A 25,227-nucleotide genomic window follows, 5' to 3' on the forward strand; every position below is an offset into this window, starting at 1 on the left:
TAAACTTAAACATACACTGCTTTCATTCTTGAAGGTAAGCCTTAGACAAAAACTGAACAAAGTCAAACATGTCCTTTAATCTACATTCATCTTTCATGTCAAACAGGAGAAGCTGAACACAAAGATCATGTTGGAGTGATCACGCTGACATATTGCTCTGGATGGTACATGTGCTTCATGACACATTCTCATTCTCGTTTACTCGTTTCTTCTTCGTCCATTTTTGTCAAGCCACAGACCACAGTTTGAGACAGCGTTTTAATTTGTAAGCAGAATTACCAGTGATTATATGTGATGAGATGTGGACTCCAAAACCTAACCAGACTGAAATCACAGCGACAATGTGAAATTGAACATTAGACATAAAGTAACCTAAAGTTGCAACACAAACACTCAGAACAGTTTTAATATATCAAATGCAAAGTTTCACCTTATGTGTAGAAACTTCAGAAACTAATAAATGTTTATTTTGGCGAGTTGGTTGAGTTTTCTTTAGAGTGTAGGAGTCCCCTTCAAGACAAGCCTGACAAGTTACTGATAAACTAAACTTGTTTCACTGGTGAAACACTTCTCACCACTGTGCCAGGCCCACATTCAACCTATTGTTCTGGAAATGCTGTGAAACAGCCTGAAATAATCACTACCAGTAATCACTACTACTTCTAAGTCTGACGTGAAGTTTTTCATGTAGCAGCTAGTTTTGTTGCTCCATAATTATCTCAGTTGCCTCTTCATAACAGAAGCACATCCCAGTGCCAGTGGAAAAAATGATCACCTTGTTGTTGTTTTCTCTTATGTCACTGAACAATACAGCTGAGCTGCCTGACTTAGACAATCATTTCACAACTGTAATCATTTCACAACCTCTACAGTCAGTAGTCACACTGATAAGCAGGGTGAGGCCTGAGAAGTGGATGACTGATGGTTTGAATGCATCTGCAGAATGTCTGTTTGATTTTTTTAAGCATGGCGCAACGTGGAAAAACATATAAGAGGCACACGACACATTTCATTCCAGGTACCAGGTAGTAAAATTATTTTTTGTGGCATGCCTGTTTGAAGGCCCTGACTTGTGGTTAAAGATTTCTCGCATTTCCTTCGCCGTCATAGCTTTAAATGAAGGATTAAAAATAAGAGAGTTAAAGGTAAATCAGGTGCCGAAGACAAAAGTGACTATTTCGGATGGTTGAAATGAGTAAAGTTCATTCAGATGTGCTAAACTTTTTCACAGCAGACATTTTGACACAAGAAATGGCTCCTTTTCACTGAAGTGTTCCAGTGAGACAGCACGCACAATCCCACAGACAAATGATATTAGTTACACTTGTGGTTTTCCTGCTATGACTTGTCAAAATGTCTGTTCTGGTAAGGATCTATTACAATTATCAGGTCAACACAAGTTCTTTCCGTCTATCAGAAGGTTTAGATCACCCAAGGCTAAATGGTTTTTGTACTTGCAACATTGCATAAATCTCCTCTAAGCAATGTGTTTTTGCGATAAGACTCTTTTGATTTCTATTTGGTTTTTAAAGTACCACATTCTTTCCCCAAAGCCTTGCAGGCCTAACTGTGGAATAGTAAACTGATAGCCATGATAGGCTTGTAAAACAACTTTTACCTTAATCCTTAGCTATAAACTTTTCCCTCAACTCGCTGTAGAAAAGGTCTTTTGTTCTCTCAAGCCCTCCAGACAAAAATGTTGCTCTGCCTGCCTTTTCTGTGCCACACTGACACCCTTCAGTGTTACTACAGATTGTTTTTGTAAGATAATCGACAGTGAGGGGATGTTTGCATAGGTAAGAGGAATTTCAGGTGCAGTGACACTCCTTTTTGTAATCATTCTCGTGCAAACAGGTTTTTTATGGCCCAACATTTTCAGCTGAAGAAAAAGTACCAGCATTTACTAAAATCACATTAAATCACAGGAAGTCAAAATCAAATCCACTTGAGGTGACAAATGTTAGAAGCTTCTGTTATTTTAAGGTAAAAAGGAAAGGCATAATGTTGCTTTAAAGCTGGAGTATACAATTTCAGAGAAAATTGTATTATTGGGTCTCGTTGATGAAGGTTCTCAGTCTTTAAATACCAAGGCTTCGGGTCAACAGTCAACTATCTTTCTCCAGAATCGCTTATTGCACCTTTAAGTTTTGTGTCATATGTACAGTATTGTTACTCTCTAGCTCTTTAAGAACAATATATTTTCAAACTGTAGAGATTGAATACTAACAGATATATAAATCAGTATATCGGGTTTTCTTTTCTCATTCTTATTCTTTAACATGACTGAATCCTATTTGCTGTACTGATGTGAGTGAGTCAGATAAATACCTCTGGAGTCACTTCACTTCCCCTGACTTTAATAAAACAATTTCCGGTTACAGTGAGGAAACGTGCCAAACATGCAAGACCTAGAACATAATATGCAGACATAAGTACTATACAAGGAGCATGGATCATGTGCATGACTGCAGCTGTTGACTCAAAGCCCAGTTATGCACTGCTCCCGTGTAGTATGTTCATTTAATAGTGAAAACTGGCTATTTGATAGCAGCTTATGTTTTGAGCAATGATCACAAAGCTTGTCCAATCAAGTTTATACCAGCATTAAGAAAATGCTGTGTGAGTTGTGTCGTCTCTCCTGAAAAACATACTTTTATCAGAAAGCATGTCCTGATGTGACCTGTTTATTGGTTTTTCATTTCTTCTTCTTTTAAATCTTCATTTTCCCTTTCAAGTTTTTTTCTTTTAATCACTTATTTTGGTATTTTATTAATTTCTCTCTCTATGAAGCACGGAATATGAAATGAATAACAAAACTCATTGTTATTTACGGTGTTATGAGTCCAGATAAATCACTCACAGTCAAAACAGTCCATGGAAAGTGTCCTGAATTACCAGTGTGAAGTGTTCGAACGTGAACGTGCTCATACACAGTTTTGGAGTAATGAATTGGTATTTACTTTTGTTATGTAATAAAACAATTCAGGTTATGTGAGCTTCAGGAAAAAACGCATCGAGCTATATAACTCTCAAAAAAGCTACAACACTCGGACCAATCCGGACCAAGCAGGACCTCACCACCTCCCATCAGCTCTCCACACCCACTTTTGTTCAGTTTCAAAATGGAACAGCCGGCAGAGAGACCAGAGTCAACACAGAAATCTGCTACCAAGAACGAGAACATGAACAAGAACAACCACATTTCACCTCCTTCTTCTTTCTTTTTTTAAGCTCAGTCCTTTTGCATTTCACACTGACACATTCTGCAGCTGTTTGCTTTCATGTGCGTGCATACTGTACATGTGCAGTTGTGTGTTTTTGACAGCTACATACTTTGAGTCGGTCTGTGTGTAACACCCGGGGGGTGGGGGGTGGGGGGGGGGACAGAGAGGAAAGATGTGGGCCTGGCTTTGTGTGGGAATATTTAGTCATGTTTTAAATGCCTTGTAACCTACAGACGATCAGCAGTACTCAGATCAAATAACACTGTAAAAAATACTCCACTACAAATAAAAGTACATCAGAAAAATGTATTTAAGTGTCAAAATTAAAAGTAGTCATCCTGCAGTAAAATGGTCCCTGTCAGTGTTTCCTAATCATACAGCATACGATGTTTTTGGATTATACTGCTGCACTGATGTGTGTGTTGCAATGTAGTGTTGAAGATGTTTAAGGTTGAGCTCATTTTAACTGTTTTTATACAGTTGGGTTTAAGATCTTAATATTTTTCTTATGCTGTTGTGAGAACCGTGAGCTCAGAAAAACAGCCTGATTTCAGCTGTGTGACGATGTTTTCCCAACTAATCCAGGAGGGTTTTGAAAATGTTTATTTAGCTGAAGGTCTAGGAGAACTTTCTCAACACATACAGGGACACTTAATGCCTTTAGTTTATCACGAAATTCAAACTCAGCACATCTGGAGATACGTGGTTTTCACTGGACAGGAGGGGTATAAAAATGGGATCTGTAAATGTAATCGAGTGAAAAGTAAAGATTTCCCCTCTGAGATGTAGTTTAAAAGTATCAAGTTGCATAAAACGTAAGCACCTCAAATGTATACTCAAGTGCAGTAATTAAGTAAATATACTCAGTTACATTCCACCACTACTGACAGTTTAACACCTTCTTTTATTGTAAGTGCATTAATACATTTTGCAGAGCTTATCAGACAGACAGGGTCATGGTTTGACGTCAAATTCTCTTTCAGGGAACAAAAGTTTGGTTCACCAGAGCAGTTTAACTCTCACTTCTCACTACTTCCACGACTCCCTTGGGTGCGGCATGGTGATTCACTTGTGCCGGCTACACTGAATACGTGCTTGCTGCCCACGGTAAGCAGTTTTCACAGTGACTATCACTAGGTGGTGCACTTTGGCTGTGACTCTCATCACCATAGCTCAGAAATCTGTTGTATGGGAAGGGTGTGGCTGTGTGACTATCTGTTACATTTGTCAAGTCAACTGAGAAACACATCAACCCCATGGAGACTTTATTACATTGTCTTTTTTCTCTCGTCTGACTCGTGGACTTTGTGCGGCCTTGCAACATTTTTTTGTTATCATTTCTGCCAGTTTGTTTCTGTATTCAGTAATCAGTTGTCTGATGCACAGGTAAGGATAGGATAGAAGCTTGTTTGCTGATGCATTTTAACAGTCAATGTTTTTTCAAGTAGCTGTTGTTATTCTTTAGCTTGTTAAAGAGCAGTCTAATGTTCAAATAAAATGAATCAAGTGCAGACGTGTTGTTTGTGTTGTGTGAAATCCCATAAATGTGACACCACACCATGACACCTTTCTGTAGCACATACGCCCTTTATAATTATGCGTCAGCACTAGATTCATCTTCTCATTTTCCAGCATAAGCAATTTGCACATGAAGTAGACAGAGCAAGCTTTCTCCTAATACATCTTGAGTAACTGTACTACTGGAAGGAGCACAGGTAGGTCTATTGACACACCAACTTTTGTTTACTCAAGCTACTTTTCCGATGAAGGGATATAAGAGAGTCAATATGTACCGCTGATAATTCAATATATAGTGTGCAGATGACTGTTTGACTTGTCGAATGTTTAACACACACACACACACACACACACACACACACACACACACACACAGGAGTAATCTGACCCCTCAACACATTTTTCTGTGGATGTCAAATCGCTGAGCAGGATGAGATAATGCCTGTGGAGGGGTGTGGTACATGGAGAGCAGGCTCTGTGTTGCTACATACAGGTTCACATCTGTGATTCCTGGTTACCAACTCTACACAGAGCTGCTGTTGCTGTGTATCATTATATCTGTGAGTCTGTAAGCAGTCTGTAAGGGTTTTTACAGAACAATGCTGAGATATTGAGCAAGAAAGAACTGATTAACTTCTCACACATGGGTGGATACAGCTTTTTACTAAAAGTCATATAACTTGGAACTGATTCACAGTTCACTATCAAACACTCCTATTGAGACAAGCCCTCTATTATGGGCCCAGACAAACAAGGTAACAGAGGTCAGTCCTGCTTCTGTGCCAAGAATGTGGTGCAATGTCCACGAAGACAATAAAAACCCACAAATCTTTTAATTTGAACTAATTTTATTTAACTTAATTAATGTTTAATTTTATTGTTACACTGTAGGGCTACTACTTTGAGCTGTGCACTAAATGCTAACATCTGCATGCTAACATTCTTACAGTGCTAATGCCAACATGCTGATGTTGGTATAACGCTTACCATGGTCATCATCTCATCTATAGTCGGCATCTTCACATTAACAGTTTTACATCTGGGAAACACTGTCCATCCACTTGACTGCATGTGACATGAGTCCACCTCTCCTCGTCCCACTGTAGTCCTGTGCTCTGTCGGCACAGCCCGCACATCAAGTGCAACAGCTTGATCTGGGATGTTGTGGTGGATACAGGTCCCTGTAAAGATGTGGCACAACAATCTCTGATTTCTCATTTTTGGCCATCCTGAGTCCCATTTGTCTGTTTCATTTTCCTGCACCTGGACATTATCGAGGAGCAGCCTTAAAACCTAGCTGGATTAGCATGACTCCCATCCTGGATCTCTCCCCTCTCCTCCCAGAAGCAATCCGACATTGCCTTCCCTACAGCCATGCTACTAGCATGGCTAAAAAGAAAGCTAACTGCTGTCGAGTACGTGCTCTTTGATGAGGACTTCACACCATAGTTTCTCTGTCCTGATTAGATCTAACTGAAAACCCAAACACACACTGGGATTGCAACTTGTTAATCAGAAGGTAGCCACGCCCTAAAACATACCCCGCTTTAATCAAATCAAAATTAAATCAACTTCATTTATATAGCACCTTTGCAGTGCTTCACAGAGCAAGATAAAAAACAACACAAAAGTAGACTAAAGTAGAAATTACAACAATAAAACAATAAAAGCATTCAAACTAGAAATATTAAGAACACAAATGATTTGGACTTAAAAACTAAGGCAATGAATGATGAGGCACCTTAAGTAAAAGTCAGGCTAAAAAGATATGTCTTAAGGTTTCTTTTAAAAATGTCCACAGAGGTGGAGTCTCTGAGATTCTCAGGCGGACTGTTCCAGAGACTACGGCCACAGTGGCTAAATGCAGACCCCCCATGCGTTTTTGTTGGGTTAGGGTCGACTAGGAGACCGGCTGCAGAGGATCTGAAGGACCTGCTAGGTACATATCTAAAAAGCATGTCTGAGAGATAGGCTGGTGCCAGGCCATTCAGTGATTTAAAAACTAGCAAGGGGATTAGTATCAATTCTAAGACTGATAGACAACCGATGTAATGACTTTAAAATAGGTGTTACATGTGCTCTCTGTCTGGTCTTCGTTAGTACTCGGGCTGCTGCGTTCTGAACCAGTTGTTCAGCTTTTTTATGGAGACCAAACAAGAGAGCATTGCAATAGTCAAGTCTAGATGTTATAAAAGCATGCATACAGGGCTGGGTGATAAAACAATGTCGATAATATTCATGATAAAATTTTCAACGATAACGATGATAAATTATGACATTTATTTTCAATATAGTTATTTTTGAGTCCATTTTCCTTTTACCTAGAAAACACTACACCAACAGCCAATCCCACAGCAGAGAAACAAATGCATGTGGTTGATACATGTTTCCGGCCCCTCCCACTCACAACAACTCGGTGACGGTGACCACCTGTGTGTCGAGCCGACACAAGAAAATGAGCGGTCCGACTGGCGAAACCGAATGCAAGGAAACTGACAAAGGTGAAGAACTTGTACCGAAGAAAGGTCATACCACTTCGGTTATTTGGAAATAGTTCGGCTACCTGAAGTCTGACAAAGGACAGACCAGCATTAGGTGCCAAATGTGTCGGCGTCCAGTCCTCAGCAGAACTGGAAACACCACCAACCTCTTCCATCATCTCAAAAGGTACCGTCCCAAACAGTACTCCGAAAGTATGAGTTAGCGCTGTCATGCTAGTGCCAGCATCCCCGCAAGTAGCCAACAGACCAGCCCAACTGCTTCTACTAGTCAAACTTCAGTTCAACCAACAGTTGCCGCTGCTTTTTCAGACATTACTCCATATGAGAAGAAACCGAAGCGACACAAAGACAGAACCAGCGCAGTTACGTACTGTATAGCTAAACATATGATGCCTATAAGCACGGTTGAAAAATCAGCTCTACGCAGAGTGAAGAGTAAAGTTGGAGGAGCAGCTCAGAGATGTCATCGCTGATATGTGATCTGGTCGCATGTCCGAACTGAACAACTGCCTGCAAGCTCAAGAATGTGCAATATTCAAAGAATACAGGAGCATAATCATCCTCAACATTTGCCTTTTTGTTTTATTTTCTTTAATCAATGTTCAGTTCAGTATACTACCTCTAAAATACAGGAGAAATGTTTGAAACAAGCAATTTGTTGTACATATTCATCATTTTATTTATCCAGTGTTTAACATAAAGCCATTTGGTTGGTTGGTTCTGTTGAATGTTTGTCACCTATTCATTCCGACAATAAATAATTGTATTTTATAAACCATAATTAACCTTCTGGTTTGTTTTGGGTTCTGTCCTAAGGAAAATACTAAATACTAAAACTGTCAATTCAACATTATTATTGTTAAATATACTGTATATCGTGATAATTATCGACATCGATTAATATAAAAAAACATATCGTGATAACAGTTTTGGCCATATCGCCCAGCCCTACATGCATATGTTTTTCTGTGTCGGCCTGAGAAAGAGATGGTTTAACCTTAGCAAAGTTTCACACTTCGGTGACATTTCTAATGTTGGCTTCAAAAATTGAGGTCAGGATCCAAGACACCCCCAAGGTTTTTGACCTGGTCCTTGGTATGAAGGGCCAAGGACTGAAGGTATGCAGTCGCTCTCTCTGGGCTTTCCCCCCAAATATTAAAATCTCTGTCTTGTCTTGGTTCAGCTGTAGGATGTTGTGTGACATCCATACATTTATGTCATGTAAACATTGCACTAACATCTGGGGATAAGGAAATGTATAACTGGATGTCATCTGCATAACAGTGAAACTAAATGTTATGCTTACTGATGACATTGCCACGTGGTAGCATATAGAGATTAAAAAGGATTGGACCAAAAATAGAACTCTGACCCCAGGGGTCACCCAGGGAAACAAAGAAACAAACAAAGAACTCCCGGCCAATCAGATATGATCCAAGCCATCTTAGAACCCTTCCTGACAGACCAGCCCAGTTTACTGTCTATTTTACTCTAAATGGGAAAACATTTTGTATTGAAGAAGACTTGAAACTGGTGATTGAGACCATAAACCCTTTAAGATACAGTTTATCGTGGTAGAAAATCAAGTGAGAAGTATGTCAGGTACATACAAGCAGGGAGCTGGCTGTTAGAAAGAATGCAGGTTTAAAGCACTTCTGCATTGGCCTCATGTTTCAGAACTGCAGGCTCCAGCCATATTTTATACAGTCCAGGGTCCATGTATTAGCTATGAATTAAAATTTACCAAAATGATCAGGACGTGGGGTCACTCTCTCACTTTGTTTACTGTTTAACTTGACATTTAAGTTTGTTTAAGGGAAAAACACAGGGCAGTTTTGTCAAAGTCAAGATCTCTTATGAACAGTGGTGTTTGTCCACACTGTTGTAATAATCATCTACGAAAAAACAAAACTTTGCACAGGTATATCTCACATTAAATTTGATCTACATTGATAAAAATGTTTCTTTTGATTAAAAACTGACTGGTATCATTTAACCTTTAGGCAATAATTTAACATGTGGACTTGACAGCTGCCTATTGTTGGTGGGAGTACGACCTTGTGTGCCAGCAGCAGTGACAAACCTCAAGGTGCTAAAACAAAGATGCTGATGTGTTATCTTGACATGACATTACATGATGTGCCAACTTTTCATAAGGGAAGTGACCACGTGCAAAATACATGGGAACACCAGGCCACCTTCATTCCCACTGCACGTCGAAACTGACGGCGAGGACACTGAATTAGTCTGCAGTCAGGTAATGCAGGAATCCAGACCATCCGGACCTCCAGACAATAGATGAGATTCAAGCATGAGCGGTGACACCTTCACTCTGGCAGTTGCTACGCGGCGAACAAGTAGTGGATTATTTTGATGCTGTTTTGAGACTATGGTAACTGTAAAGTGGTGTGCATAAGGGAAGAAACAAAAGAGAGGACTTCCTCTCATGTCTGCTATTGTTTTAGCACTGAATGGAAACAATCCCTCCATTCTTTACTGAAGGAAACTCAGAACAGAACATCATGGAGGAAGTATTCAATTATTATTACTGGAGACTCCCTGTTAAATGGCATTGTGAGAGTACTTCACAGTGTCAACCTGCTACAAAGTCATTTATCACTGGTGGTTTGGTGCAGATTTATAAACTAAAATATTCAATTTGTGTTTTTTTAAAGTTACTTTTGGCACATTTTCTCTGTGAAATCTGTAGAATGGACTGTTATAAACATGACACTGCATGACACACATCTCATAAGAATGATTGCATCATGAAAGACAAAATCTGTCCAAAAAGTGTTGAGCAACCTCCTTTGCTAACAAGATATGGGATCTTATCTTCAGTTTGACTCCACTTCTTTCAGTATGCAGTGAGATTTGAAGGGTCGGGTGGAGGTTATAACTCATGATGCATAAAAACCTCCCACGAAGAACAAGTGGGGACACCTTATGATTTAGATATAGTTAGAAGGAAAGATTTTGAAGATTAATGGGATTTACTTGTCTAAATCAGTGACTAGACAAGAATAAATATGTGTTTATGTTAAGGTTTACTGGGAGTCTTTTGGGCCATGTTTGTTTTAGATGCATCAATATCAGGAACTTTGTTCTCAATCCTGCTGAGCCAGATACCAAAAAGAAGCTCAATCTGCGTCTCAGGCTCTCATGAGAAGCTGTAAACACACAGTCATTACATGTCCCACTCAGTCACCATAATAATTACGATATAACTGAGAATGGTTGCATTGATGCTACAAATAAAAGAGGAAAAAGAGGAAGTGGTGGGGTTCCTTGTAAGATTGAAGAGGGGATTTCAGCCAACCGTGTGCATGACTCATAAGGTTGGTTTTAGTGAAAACACCCATCTATGGTCTCCAGCCAATGTGGACATGAAGTCATCCACTTTGCTTTGGCAGATTGCTAATGTGAGGCACTCATTTGTCTTCATCCTACTGTGTTTAACGCTATGTTACAGCCGATAACCCAAGCAGTAAGGTATTTGCCCGTTTCTCTGCACCTGAGCACAAAAAGATTTCTTAGAACTTAGAACCTGTCCTTCTGTCTCCTGTTACGTGTGCTAATCTCTCAAAACAGCTGTTGTAGTTGCTTGTGAAGTCCAGAGACTTGCCATAAAAACTGGGCAACAAGCTACGGGCATCCATGTTTTCTCCTGCAGATGTACTGTGATGCATTTTGATTGGAAGAAGAGAATACCAACTTGTAAATATCGACTTGGCTTGCAGCATTTGTCCCTATCTGCACCCATGAGACACCTTGCTGCACCTCCCAGGGTTTTGTGTATTTTTCCCCTCTGAGCTCCTGGGAGTTCTTTTCTTGTTCTCAGGGAGGGTCTTAATTTGGAGAAGTCATTTTTCTAGTCAGTGTTTTCATAATGTGAGTGCTGACAGGCCCGCTGAGACTATACATAACAGCCATTAAAGGCTACACAAATAAACTAAACTTGTTTTTAAGCCCAATCAAGGCAAGAGCAAAACATTTTGTTCTTTGACCCGAATAGTATTTGTTTAATATTTGACTGTTTCGTCTTCTTCACTGGCAGCCTCACAGTAACCACCAAACTCCAGCACCTCTAAGACTATTTCTCCTGATAACTACCCTGTAATGTCATTTGTACTTTGCTTTCAGTTTAAACAAGATATGACATGTTTTATGAGCTTCAGAGACGCAGGTAGGTGGTTTATTTGTGCCTTTCAACAGAAACGGATTAGCTGTTTCCACCTGCTTTTAGTCTTCCTGCTATGCTAAGTTAAGATAACCATCTCCTGGCTCAATGTTTATGTTGGAAGACTCTCAAAGGACTAAGTGGCACAGAGGGTGAGTGTGAGGCAAAAAGGAAAGCAGACAGACAAGGTCATTTCAGTGATTTATTGCCAAAGTGAAGGCATATGTAGGCTCACAGACAGATACTCAACAGCAGGTACAGAGCCTGAATAGATGTAAGAATAAGTTCCAGTTGCTTGCAAAAACAGAACAATATGACAACTATGACGATCTGACAGGAGAACACAGTATCTAGGGCAGTGTATGTGATAAGTGACTGACGTGGGACTGAAGTGCAGGTGGGGAGATGGGCGGGGCAGCTCATATGAGGGGGATAAGGTAATTGCAGGGCAGGTGGGAGGAAAGTAACAGGACTGTATTTATACAGCACTACCAACCACTCTAAGCACTTTACAACACATGCCATATTCACCCATACACACAATGTGGGGTTCAGTGTCTTGCCCATGGACACATCGGTGTGCAGACAGGATCTGGTGGGCCGGTGAAGAATCTTAACCGAGGGATCTCCAGAAGTGCAAATGCAACGACCTGCAAGGCGAAGGTCAAGTGATCAACGAAAACAGCTGAAAGTGTCAGTAGGCTGGTTTAACAGAAGCCTTGTTAGCTTGTTGTGCTGTACAAGAAGGTAAACAGTGAAGAATCCCACAACACAACTGTATTAAAATATAATAAAAGTGTACAACAGAGGGTAAACACAGTAACGCTTGTTAATTAACCTGCTGTGTTTCTCCTTTCTCTCACGCCTGTTTTGACAAATTGTGAGTTGAAAAATGCAACATTTTTAAAGGTAGAATTGATGATTAACTAACTAAAGATGTGTAGCAACTTAACCTCCTTCCAAGCCATGACATTATCTCCATTATGAGAATCTGTGCAAACAAAACTTCTTGTTAATCAGGTTTTGGAAAACAAAACTGAAGGATCCCTTTAATGTAAGTTATTTTTAAATTTCTGTTTTACTATTCTTTTATCACATAATCTCCCCTAATCCTTTAATGTGTGGCTCAGCCAGCTTTGTTCACAATGTCTGGAGTTTTTTCTTTTACTTTTTGTGCCAAGGCACACCAAAGAGCAAACCAAAACCCAAAGGCACACCTGCATTTCTATTTGTGCAAAATAGCCTTTGTAACATGTGTTATCGAGTCACTCTGTACACATTTATTTTTGGTTGCCTTGGAGGTTTTTTAAAGGATTTTTTTAGGATATTGAAGGTGCGTCTGTATTAGAAAATAAATGTATACAAAGTAGTCATATAGTAAATTAAAAACTTATTAATTACTTGGTTGTCTATGGTTGTAACAAAATCCCACAAGTGCTGCACACCATTTGGGAACAGCCACTCTGGAAATATATCAGACAGTGTTGAAAACACAACTCAATGTCACTGCTATTAATATTCTACACAACAAATGTCTTTTCAATGATAAGTTCCTACTGTACAATAATATATCATCTGGAACATTTTCTAAATAAAAAAGTCATAAAACATCATTTACAAAATGACAGTTGACAGACACTTAAAGGTTCATTTTTTGACCTAAAAATTTACAGCATAGTTATCGAAGACATTAACTTAGGTCGGCCATTTTCCTCTAACGTCACATTCAGTGTGGGAAGCTCAACGCTATTATCAAAAGGATATGCTGTGTTCCAGGTTGCATTAAATCCTAGGGAACCTGACAAATCGGAATTATTTTACCGCTTTGCGTTTGATCAGCAACCTAAAAGACAGTGGGTAGTGAGTATCCAGAATTATTTTTTTATTTCTAGGTAAAACAACATATTTGATAACACATTAGCTACTGTTAGACAGAAGCTAACATTGCATCATCTTCCTCGCTAACATTACCAGTTGACAGTGTTATACAACACGATAAGAAAGGGAAAAATTAATACTGAATTATCAACGCACATGTTAGGCACATTTATTTAAGTCTGGAAGTAAAACATACTGAATAAATGTTAATAAAGATTGCAATGTAACATTTGTTGTCTTGCTAACTTTTCACCTGACCTCAGAAATGTTCTGCTTAGCTAAGCATTGTCAGAAACTTTAAGATTATGTAGCATATTTCCTATCAAATATGTAATTATGCCTTGAAATAGATCCCAGTGTCCCTCCCCTTTTCACAGTCCTTTGTCTTTACTGTTCCTGATCAATCAATCAGAAAGCTGTGAAATGATAGCCAGATGATGTCAGATTCCCTACATTTATCCGACTTGCAACCTTGAACACAGCTGCATGAAATTTGAGCGTCCCATCCTGAGCATGACGTTAGAGGAAAATAGCTGCAGTCTCTGATTATTATCCTGAATTAAAGGTACAGTAATGGTTGAGAAAATGTGTTTCTGGTTTGCAGACAAAGGTTTTAAAAGAAATCCCCTAATTTGTCAGCAAGTACTGTATCTGTGACCAAACTCCTTACTGTCTTTAGATAGATTACATAATGCAGCTCCGGCCTACACACAGTACAGTAAGAGGCATGATTCAGTTCTCCCTCTGACTGAGAAGTGACCCACAAGTGCCTCCCTCACCTCCCCCCAGCTGACACCAGATGTTGCACTATACGCGCAAAAAAAAACTGGCCAGAGCCCAACTCTGAGATAAGGCGGACACATGCACACATTTCACACATTTGTGTATGCACATGCACACACGCGCGTGCACACATGACCAACCACCCACACATTTGCCCGTGTACACGAACACAGAAACCACACAGAAATCCCTCGAAGCGCTCTGTCTCATCCCTCACACGGCCTGCGACACCGGCCAAAACCAACAAAGTGAACTGCACATGCACACACACAAACACACACAGGATACAGGACTGAGGGGGGATATTGCGTGTGATATGGTGAACAATGGGGTCTGCTGGAAACAAGGCTACAAAGTCTTCATGCAGCCGTCAATCAGTAATGACTTATTCCAGTCTCGTTTTTATCTCTTTGACTAAATACCAAAGGTTGTAAATTAAATTGTTTTCTATCACAAAATCCCTAATTGCTCACAGAGTAACAGAATGTTCCTATAAATTAATGATGCTACAAATAATTATTTTGCAATCAAGTGATTCCTGAAAATGTTTTTTGCTCGTCTGTATCGGTTAAAATACATAATGACTGTGAAAAGAAACTCGACTGTTAAGTGATCTTATCATCATGGGTGATTTCCCACAAAAGAGCACTGATGAAAGATGTTATTTGCAAAGTGCTTAATGTGAATGTTGACTTATGGTGGGACATTAAAACAATAACTCTATGTCTTTTCTATTTGCATTAGGATAAGAAATGACTGGCGAGACTAGACCTTCAGGTATTTATGAAAGCTTACACGAGTCATAGATGCACATGGATACACACAGGCACATATATGTGCACACACTCGAAGAGACCAATGTAAACTTCACACATGAACAAGAGAGCAGAAACACACACACACGCATTCCATAATAGTTTCCTCACAGGAGTGGAAAGAAACCGAACCCCGGTCCTTAAAGGAAAACAAATGGAGGTTCTGCCAAGCCAGTGGCTGAAGTGTAAAGGAAAACTCCCTCCCTCCCCCTCTATCTCCCTCCTCCCAGCCAGGCCCGCCCTGGGTCCAGCACTATATCAGGAGCCAGCCTCCCTCTATCAAACTCCACAGTCCTGCTAAAGTCTACAGCTGTACAACGGTCCTTTCTCCTCGTGTCCTCTCTTGACCAGCAGACAGTCAGCCATCATGTCTTACAGCTTCAACATGTCCAGTGGTCCATCCGTGATCTCCAGACAGAGCCGCAGCTACCAATTCAGCTCTGCTCCTCAAAAGGCTCACAGCGTGTCAGGTAGCAGCTTCAGAGCAGGCCCACGCATCTCCTCTTCCACCATGCGTACCGTCTCCTCTGGGTTTGGAGGTGGCAGCGGGTTTGGAGGTGGCATGGGCGGTGGCTTTGAGCTGTCCAGTGCCCTGGACCAGAGCAACGTGCGCCTGAACGAGAAGGCCACCATGCAGAACCTGAACGACCGTCTGGCCTCCTACCTGGAAAAGGTCCGCTCTCTGGAGGCGGCCAACTCCAAGCTGGAGATTCAGATCAGAGAGTACTACGAGAAGAAGGGCCCTGCAGCAGAGAGAGACTACAGCAACTACTGGGCCATTATCAACGACCTGAAGGACAAGGTATAGTGTGTGCCAGCCTCAACTGCTCAAACACCAGACAAGTCAAATATTTGCTGTGCTGTTAATGATTACCAAGGGAGGGAATTAAAAGGGCAGTCATAACTAGAGTCTGCATGATCCCTTGTGCTCAAGAATCCTTGCTATTTTGATGGGCAACTAACAATAATGTACAGTATGATTTGTAAAAGCTCGAAATAAACAAGAAAAGGTTGTCAAGCGTGTAGGGGAATACTGTGCATGATAAAACTGCAAAGGGTCCAGTAACTATTTAATTGAGACTTCTGACCAACTCCTGTTGTTGTTCCTCTCTAAAGATCGCTGGCGCCACCATCGGCAATGCCAACATCCTGCTCCAGATTGACAACTCCAAACTGGCTGCGGATGACTTCAAAATCAAGTAAGCACGACATAACTTCATATTGTTAATGTCCCAGGAGAAGGGTTTGAGTTGTCTCACATCAGTGTTCTCTCAATCTTATTAGATTCGAGCATGAGATGATGATGCGCCAGTCGGTCGAGGCTGACATCGCCAATCTCCGCCGCCTCCTGGACCAGACCACCTTGACGAAGGCTGACCTGGAGATGCAGATCGAGGGCTTGCAGGATGAGCTGGCCTACCTCAAGAAGAATCACGCTGAGGTGAGTGTTGCACACCTTCAAGCTATAATGACTCCTGCCCGCTAACAGGAGCCTGCAGATCTCTTTGAAACAAATAGATATGAATGCTGACTTCTTCTTCCCTTTGGTTTTTCAGGAGCTGGCAGCACTGCGCGCTCAGCTCACTGGCACAGTCAACGTGGAGGTAGATGCCGCGCCCCAGCAAGACCTTAACAAAGTCCTGGAGGAGATCCGTGCCCAGTACGAAAACATCACTGACAAACATCGTCGCGACCAGGAGTCCTGGTTTAATGAGAAGGTAAAAAAATGTTCCCATAAACAAAGGCTCCATATCCCACACTTTGCAAATGACTGGGTTTACTCCCTCAAGTGTCTAACATGTAATTACACATAATCTCCTGTGAAACTACGACAAGTAAATCTCCAAGACTTCTTCTTCACAACTGTGTCTTTGTTTCTCGCTCCAGTCGGCCACCCTGACCAAGGAAGTAGCCATCAGCACTGAGACAATCCAGACGTCCAAGACAGAGATCGGTGACCTGCGGCGCACACTGCAGGGCCTGGAGATTGAGCTGCAGTCTCAGCTCAGCATGGTGAGGAAAAAAAAAAAAAAACATCTGTTCACATCTCACTGATCTTGCCTTATATGTGCAAAATCCCCGGATCGCTGTCTTGTCAGGGGAAATGAAGAAACAGACACTGATAGAGGGTAAAAGGGCAAATGGGAGGGAGGCTTCATTGAAAGAACGAAGGGAGGGAGAGGAAGATAAGCATGATGGGAGCTGTGGGGAGGGGTGGGGAGGGCTCCTCCTGAAGAAAACATTTCACAGACATCTGCTCAAATTCTGGAAGACATAAAAGAGCTTGAAGAAAGCTGAAGGAATGCTGAACTGGGTGACCTAAAGTCGTACTCCTGTGAGTTATCTGTGCCCAGCTGGAGTGAATCATTTAACACTCCCTGCAAGAGCAGCACACTGCTCCTGTGTAACAGTTGTGGAGCAGCTTAAAGACACAAAACCATATACGCCTAAGTTAATTATGCTTCCATACATGAATGGAAAACACCTCACAAACACAGCCCCCGCTTTTGTGTCTGTCTGACATATATAATCCAAGGTGTGGTTGGTGGTTACAAACTGTAGGTTTAATTGCCAGAGCGGTCACAAAAGATGCGCTACAGTAAGCAGGATTATGTGTCGCAATGCATGTGCATGAATTCAGCTCCCTTTTCCTTCCCACCTCCAACAGAAAGGGGCTCTGGAGAACACATTGGCAGAGACAGAGGCTCGTTACAGCGCCATGCTCGCCAGCTTCCAGACCACAATCAACATGCTTGAGTCAGAACTCGCCAACGTACGCAGCAGCATCGAGCAACAGGGCCAGGAATACAGGATGCTGCTGGACATCAAGACCAGGCTGGAGCAGGAGATCGCGACCTACAGGAGCCTGCTGGAAACAGAAGAGTCCAGGTAGACAGAATCATACAGGAGCAAGGATTGATGAGACCATTTAGACCAAAATACACTCATTTTTTAATAAAAATATGCACATGGGCACTTCACTTATTGTTTTTTCTCTACTTTTCTCCTCCTTCTTCCTCATTCTAGACCGATTTCTACAGGTAAGTGACGTCTGCTTCAACAAGACATTACATAACGACAGTGCAGTCAGTGTAGTAAAAGCTTAAAGCACTGCCATCAAGATTTTTTCCTTCTTTTTTTTTTACAGGGGGCTCAAAGACCACAGTCACAACCACCACTGTGCGCACTTCCAGCTAGGAGGTCCAACTGGCAGGACAAGCTGTTCTCAGACACACACATACACACACACACACAGTTTGACCAATAAAAGCTGTTACACAAGATGAGTGAAACCGAAATGAAGGAAACTGAGAACGAGAAAAATGAGACTGTTGAAAGTGAAGCCTGTATTAAAGTTGAGGTATGAAACATCATTTGTGGTTAAGAAGAAGTGACCTACTTTGTGTGTTTGTGTGTGTGTGTGTGTGTGTGTGTGTGAGTGAGTGACCTGTCTGAAAAATAAAACTGCTGGTGAATACAAGCTCTGTTGTTCTGTGACTTTTCTGCTCTTTTAGAAAAACGGAGAACTTTTTCAATAACACCACTCTGTTTGTGCAGCCGTCATGGCAACTGCATTACATTCTGGGAGGTGGGATGGGGAGTTTCGGAAATCAGTGTTATGCAACAGGGCTGATGTCAGGAAAGGGAGAACAATGGTTAACAGCCCCAGTGTGGAAAGTATTAGGATTTTAGAGAAAAGACCGCTCAGAAAGCTGTGATGAACTTGATGCTCTCAGAACTTAAACAAAGCAAAGAAAACCTGAAGAAAAGTAAAAGTTATATGTCTAAATAAAGTGAATGGCCCTGGGGGTTTGCCCGGAGAGGTTTTTCAAACATGACACACCCAAATGGTTGACTAATCTTTGCCCTGGTGGCTTTCAACACAGTGTTACATGAAGTCTGTCACCTAGTAACAAGAACACAGACGGCAGAGGACAGAAAAACTGAGCTGGAAGGCAAACACTGACTGAGTGAACAAAGAGGGTCATTGTGGGAACAGGTGCTATCTGTCCTGCACTTTGGTCTCTCTTAAGAACTATGATTGATGGCAATCAGTAATTAGCCGTTATGACAAAGTGTTGTGAAGGGTGGGGCTCCTCAGCTGCTGGTGACTTAATGTATCTACATGTGGTTTGTGTTTGAGTGTGGAGGAGGGAGAGGCCTTTGAGTCTTTGCACTCTGGACAGGTCGGCAGTTGCGGCCTCTGAGATTACAGTGAAATCCTGTGAAGAGTTCATAATTCTCAAATGATGGTGTAATGTTGGTTTTGGAGAGGAAAGACATTAGAGAGAGGATCAAATTGCAAACCCTCTGAGGAGCTTCACCCATATTTGGACCCATTTTGTTGCACATCAGCGTCTCCCCCACACTGTTGTGAAGATAGTTGATGACAAAACCTTTCCAGCTGAGCTCGTTATTTGACATGAAATTCCACAGCAAAGGTCATAAAAAGATGTGGCAGACCGTCTACCCCAGATAAGTGTTTAACCCAGTATGTCTGTTGAGGGAGAGCTATGCAAAGAAGTAACTGAAGATCTGATTACAGGCAAATGAATGCCGAACCATAGCAGTGCTTGTATGTTTTTTTGTTTTATTGTGGATTTTCCCATGTTTGAATTATGCCACGAAATTGCTAAAGGTCTCCCAATATGCACAGCATTGTTCACAGTGACAGTCCAAATCCGTATTAGGTTTTAAAGCCGACTCTAATTACGTGTTATATAAATCTACCAAATGTCCAGCTAAAGAATAGCTTAGTATTTACAAAGGAACACCTTGGGAAATACAAGCTTATATGCCTCCTTTGTAAGAGTTAGATGATAAAGATTGATACCACTCTCGTGTCTGTACTCTAAATATGAAGCTAGAGCAAGGAGATATTAGCTTAGCTTAGCATAAAGACTGGATACAGGGGGAAACTGCTAGCCTGGCTCTGTCCAAAGGTAAAAACAAAAACACCCTCTAGAAATTATAAAGCTCACATTTTAACATATGATGGTATCTAGTTTGTGGGCAAGAAATGAATCATGTAAAACCAATCACAAACCATTGAACCATTTCTATTTTGAACAGAATGAAAGTATGAGATATAATGTACTTATTTTGTTTAACCTTTGAACAGAGCTAGGCTAGCAATTTCCCTCTGCTTCATGTCTTTTGGCTGTTTCTGATTGGCTTTCATCCTTGTTTTCGTGTGTCGAAAGCCTCAACAGCTTTGTGGTCCTGGTGCAAAATACATCCATCACATTTTTCGACAGAGAAGGCAAGAAAAGCAGTGAAGTTAAACTGATAGACAACTAGGAGATTTGGTCGTGGTCCTGGTACAGTAGTTCACTGGAATTTACTGTTTAATCAGACAACAAATGAGCCAGGAATTAGCTAGCTAGCGTGCTATTTCCTAACTGTATGTGCAGCGGTTGCCTGGTGCTAATAGGTTGTGTCTGTGTTTTTTCTCGTCGTTGGTTTGTAAAACTGTAGCTGTAGTTTTCCTTGTAAACATACAAACCTCTGCGATGTCGCAGCTGCAGTGTCTCTGGGCTATCTAGTCATGTCGGGTGTCTGCAGGGAGGACCAGTGGCAGGGCAACCCGGTGGCAGCCCGCCCTGCAGAATAGCTGTCTGTCCAATCTGCCGAGCCCAGAGACACTAGCATCGAAAAGCTGCTCTGGAGGATGAGTGACCCCAAGAGGAACAGCAGAAGACCGGGACGGAAAGGCCAAAGAGGTCGGTGTGTTTACCGGGGAAACTTCATCTCATAAACCCCCATTTCAGAACTGCAAGAAAAACACAACCAGACAACCAGAATTACGTTATGAGATAACAGTTTGAGTCAAATGCAGAGAATGCAGCCAATGAAGGAAGCCAATCAGAGGCAGAGGGGGGTGGAGTCTTGCAAGAAAGGCAGCGAGATCCATAATAATGTGGTGCTGGTCGGCAGATTTCTTTAACCTTTGAACAGAGCTAGGCTTGCTAGTTACCCATGTTTCCAGTCATTATGCAAAGTTGAGATAATGTCCCCTGGCCCTAGCTTATATTTAGTGTAGAGACATAAGAGCAGGATTGTTCTCATCTAATTCTCAGCAAAGCTTATTTCACCTAAATGTGGCTTTATTACTGGCCAAACAGTTAATTACAGTTCAGACACTCCAAGTAGAATACAGATTAATCAAAAACTGACAATCCAGCACAGAACTGTGAAGACAGAAATAGACCTTCAGGGTTACAATGGAGCAGTTGTTACCTCTTAATCATCTCAGTCTATTTGCTCATGCATCAGAAGCTGCAGCTCATCATGGACAAATTGAAGGAGCTCAAGGTGGATTTCAGAAGCAGCAGGGCGGCCTATTTCCTTTTTATGGCACTGATATGATGGTAGTCAAATATACTGTCAGTTTAATGCTCAACCCACAGCCTGCACCACATTACTTAAAGTGGGAGTGGTGGGAGGATTTGCTTAAATTTGTTGTGGAGCATCTTGGCATAGATTGAGTCATAAATCAATACAGGATGGATTTATTGGATAAGGAGAAGGGAGAGGATGACAAGGAAGCCGACAATTAGTAGTAGTTAGATTATTACTGCCACACAAATAGGCAGACTGCCTGCGTGCTGTCGGTCGCACAAAGGAATATGATAGGAATCAGTGCCAAGTTGCCAACAGGCGTTTCTGTATCTTCTCCCTGTCATGGCTGTGTGCCATCCAAGACTGGCCTGAGGCTAGCAAGGAGTTGGATCAGAGAGGCAAAATGAGATGTTACTCACTGGATGCCATCAAGTACTTGTCATATCGAGAGTTCAGCTCAGTTAATGAAGAGTTCATGATAACAACATGAAAGCGTTGTTTTGGATGTTTTGGATTTTTTGGATTTTGTGCTGATATTGATACCATGGAAACAACAGGGACTTTCCCACGGTCCTTGTCCCGCAACTGAATCCCTGTCTGTAAAATGTAAATTACAGTATGTTGACAACTCATTTAGTGCAGTGCATTTCAATATAAGTATATGACAAGAATAGGTAGATATTGTAGAGAAAATTGAGAAGATTGATGCCACTCTCATGTCTGTGCACCATCTATTATGTACTAGCTTTGCTTAGTTTAGGTTACCATCAAGCCTGGAAAACAGGGGCAAGGGCTGTTTTTATTCTTCATTTTTTGTATGGCTCTAAAAAAAAGACATTTAGTGTTAATTAGTATGCTTGGTGGACTTTGCCATCTCTAGACTAGTCTTGCATAGCCAGACCTGTCAAACATCCGGTCCTTGTGCTAAGTTATAAGGCTGTTGGCATTATTTAGCGTACAGACATGAGAGTTAACTCTCTGCAAGAGGTGAATCATATTTCCCAATCAATGATTCGTACTATAAAGCAAATTTATAGCATTGATTAAGAATGTAAAAAGTCTATTAGGAAAAAGCCACATGCAGCAGGGCCTGCTGTATTTCAACAGGGAATTTGTTCACTTTAATCACTTTACGCATTCATATCAGTGACATGTTTAGTTAAGTATTAGCCGTGTCTGCAACAGTTAAACCGGAGGCCGGTGTCCTTATCTGCAGGAATGTTGATGTCTCAGGGTCAGAAAAGTCCATTGAGCGGCTGCAGAGAGGAGGAACATTCGTCACTCGCCTGGCGGACTCTATTCTGGAGCAGTGTTAGGTTTGACACACAAGCTGAGAGGAATGCCTAACCTCTTTTCTGAAGGTGTGAGTCACTGCATGGCATCAGACCTTACTGTGAAAGTTTTCAAACTGTGCCCGAGCTGCAGCGGGGCGTAGGAAAGGAGAGGTAGAGAGTGGAACGAGACCAAATACACTTCAGGGGCTCTCAGGCCCTGCCAAGCATGAGACAGATGTGATTTTATTCCCGAAAGTTTGCATGGTTGTGAGTTTGGCCCTCCTGTGTAAGCAAGAACAGCCACTGGCAGTCCATTCCCACCATTACAACACGTTGAGTATCACCAACCTGTTTCATTAAGAAAGGGGTAAGACTGGGCAGTACAGAATAAGGTGGGGGTTTAACAGGTAGGGCTGGTTTGAGGAACCACACCCTACGGTAAATTCCAACAGAGCGAGTCCAGGATGGACCTACGAGGGCAGGGCATACAATGCTTACAGCAGCTTAGTAGCATGCTATATACAATGCATGTTATCATGAAGGAATGAGCTCGTACAAAGAAGAGGTTTAATCCTGTTGCAATTTTCTGTAATGACTGTGAAGTGATTTCACAAACCAACATTCACTATTAAGGCTTCACATGGGCTGGGTGGATGTGTACCGGACCATATCCCAGCATTCACTGGACAGAGAAGCCCAAACCCAGATATAGTTTGTGTTTAATGAAACACATTCTGTTGAAAAATCCCTATTAGGACTCACAACACTCAGAGAGTTGAAGGAGCTAAAGTGCTACCGCTCAGAGGCGGAGTGAGGCACATTTTCCCCACAAAACTGCTACTGACTATAAACACGTAGTATGACTCATGGTTTTCCAAATTCTGAGTTTGTGTGGATGTGCCTTAGAGGGTAACAATTAACTTCAACAAAAGTGCATTCATCGCACCAACCATAAAAAAAGGCAGAAGTAACAATAAAACTAATGTTCTGTATGTTGCAATAAATAACTAATGTTGGGACGGGGAAAAAGCTCAGCAACAAGTGAAATGGATGAAAAAGGAAATATACAGTATGCATGCATCATAGATCGCATATTGCATTTATGAAATTTTAGCCACAGACCTACCTGGGTAACTCTCTGTTCTTATAAAAGTTAATGCCATGCTGCCACCAAAGGGCCGGTGTCCTGTACATTGTGAAGAATCAGTGGATCAGATACGCTGCACGCCAACAAAGTGACAAATTTCAATAACAGGTTTGACTAATTTTCAAAGCCACAGAGAGACATCTGCTGCAGCTTGTGCAAGCCAAAACCACAGAGCCATCTATCACGTCAGTAATCATCTCAATAAATGCAGATGCTTTCCTAAATGAACAGCATGAATCAGCAGACACTTTCTCAATACTTTGGCAATTCATAGACGCTTCGTTAATGTGTCACTTTAGTGAAAACACGCAGCAAAGACGTTTGTCGACAGGTCATGGACAGCTGCTTTTAAAATGTTGAGTTCTTTTTTATCAAATCTGTATGATAGAAATTCATATGAAGCATTTCTGTCCTACACTTTTCCCATGTGAGAACACTGCCATCTAGAGGGCAGGAGCCATAATGGCCTGTCCTCAGGACAAAAACAGAACAGACGTCGAGAAGGCATCGCTGTGTTGTCTAATGTGCAGTATCTGAAGGTTCGTTGGTCAAGTGATTCAATCTCCATCATCAAAACACCAAGATGGAAGAATTTTGTTATGGAGCATCCAATGTAAAGATAATTCTCAATTCTCATATAGATATATTTGATCAATAGATCTCACTCATTAACCAAACACCTTGTATCTTCAGCAATTTTAAATAAATATTTTTGGAAGGCACTTTCCAAAAGTGGATGTTTTGAGCTCCTTACTGCAAACTGAAAATAAAAGGATTTCCTATCCATTGTTGCTGAATAATGGACTGGATATTCAGATTACCAATACAACATGCATAATTCACTGTGCTATTGAGTCACTGCCTCGGTAGAAACCTGGATCAGATGTCAGGCAAAGGAGATAAAAGTGTGTGTCAGTGCAGGTATGTTTCCTCTTATCCCAGGATTCACACCGAATCAAGTCCATTACAACAGTACAAATACATTTCTCAATACAATTAAATGAAAAAAATAAACTATTTATTCCTTATGCTTATTTGTTGTTGACACAAATACGAAAAATTACCACCTCAAGGTTGTATGCCTCTGTTTTGGTTATAAAATGTCATCACTGCGTCATTTTATCCTACTGGACTTTTGTGTGAAATTTGTCTTAATTAGTGTGTAAATTCTTGAGTTCTGGTCTAAAATGTCCAGGTTTTTTTTGTATGATCAGTGACCTCGCCCTTTGACCACCAAATTCTTATCAGTTCATTCTTGGAATGCATTCTGGTTTCATTCGTAGGTGGAGTAATCTAGACCAATTACATTTGAGCATGCATGTGGAGAGCAAAAGAGGTGGAACTTCAGCAATCTTTTAAATCTCTCTGCATTCATATGCTGATAAACAAATTAAAAAATCCACTCACTGATGTCGTATCTCAACTCCATTCTTGTGTCTGAACTTGTGAGCAGACTGTAAACAATGACCAGCACAATGAAGAAGAAGCCTGTCTTGGCACGTGTATCGGCTGGCTACACCAGAAGCCAGAAAACACTGACCGTTGCCATTAGAGGCTAAATCGTT

At 41.3% G+C, this 25,227-nt stretch overlaps 1 protein-coding gene across 1 annotated transcript; it reads left to right on the forward strand.

The window, feature by feature from the left end:
- The first annotated feature begins 15,195 nt into the window (after positions 1 to 15,195).
- Positions 15,196 to 18,380, forward strand: krt94 (keratin 94). The gene is made up of 8 exons (XM_073472830.1): positions 15,196 to 15,701; positions 16,016 to 16,098; positions 16,184 to 16,340; positions 16,456 to 16,617; positions 16,787 to 16,912; positions 17,568 to 17,788; positions 17,927 to 17,940; positions 18,048 to 18,380. Exons 1-8 carry the CDS (start codon positions 15,267 to 15,269, stop codon positions 18,095 to 18,097), a joined length of 1,248 nt encoding a protein of 415 aa, XP_073328931.1. The 5' UTR covers positions 15,196 to 15,266; the 3' UTR covers positions 18,098 to 18,380.
- Positions 18,381 to 25,227: the final 6,847 nt, after the last annotated feature.

This window comes from Pagrus major, chromosome 1 (assembly GCF_040436345.1).
Source record: "Pagrus major chromosome 1, Pma_NU_1.0".
In the NCBI taxonomy this organism is placed as follows: domain Eukaryota; kingdom Metazoa; phylum Chordata; class Actinopteri; order Spariformes; family Sparidae; genus Pagrus; species Pagrus major.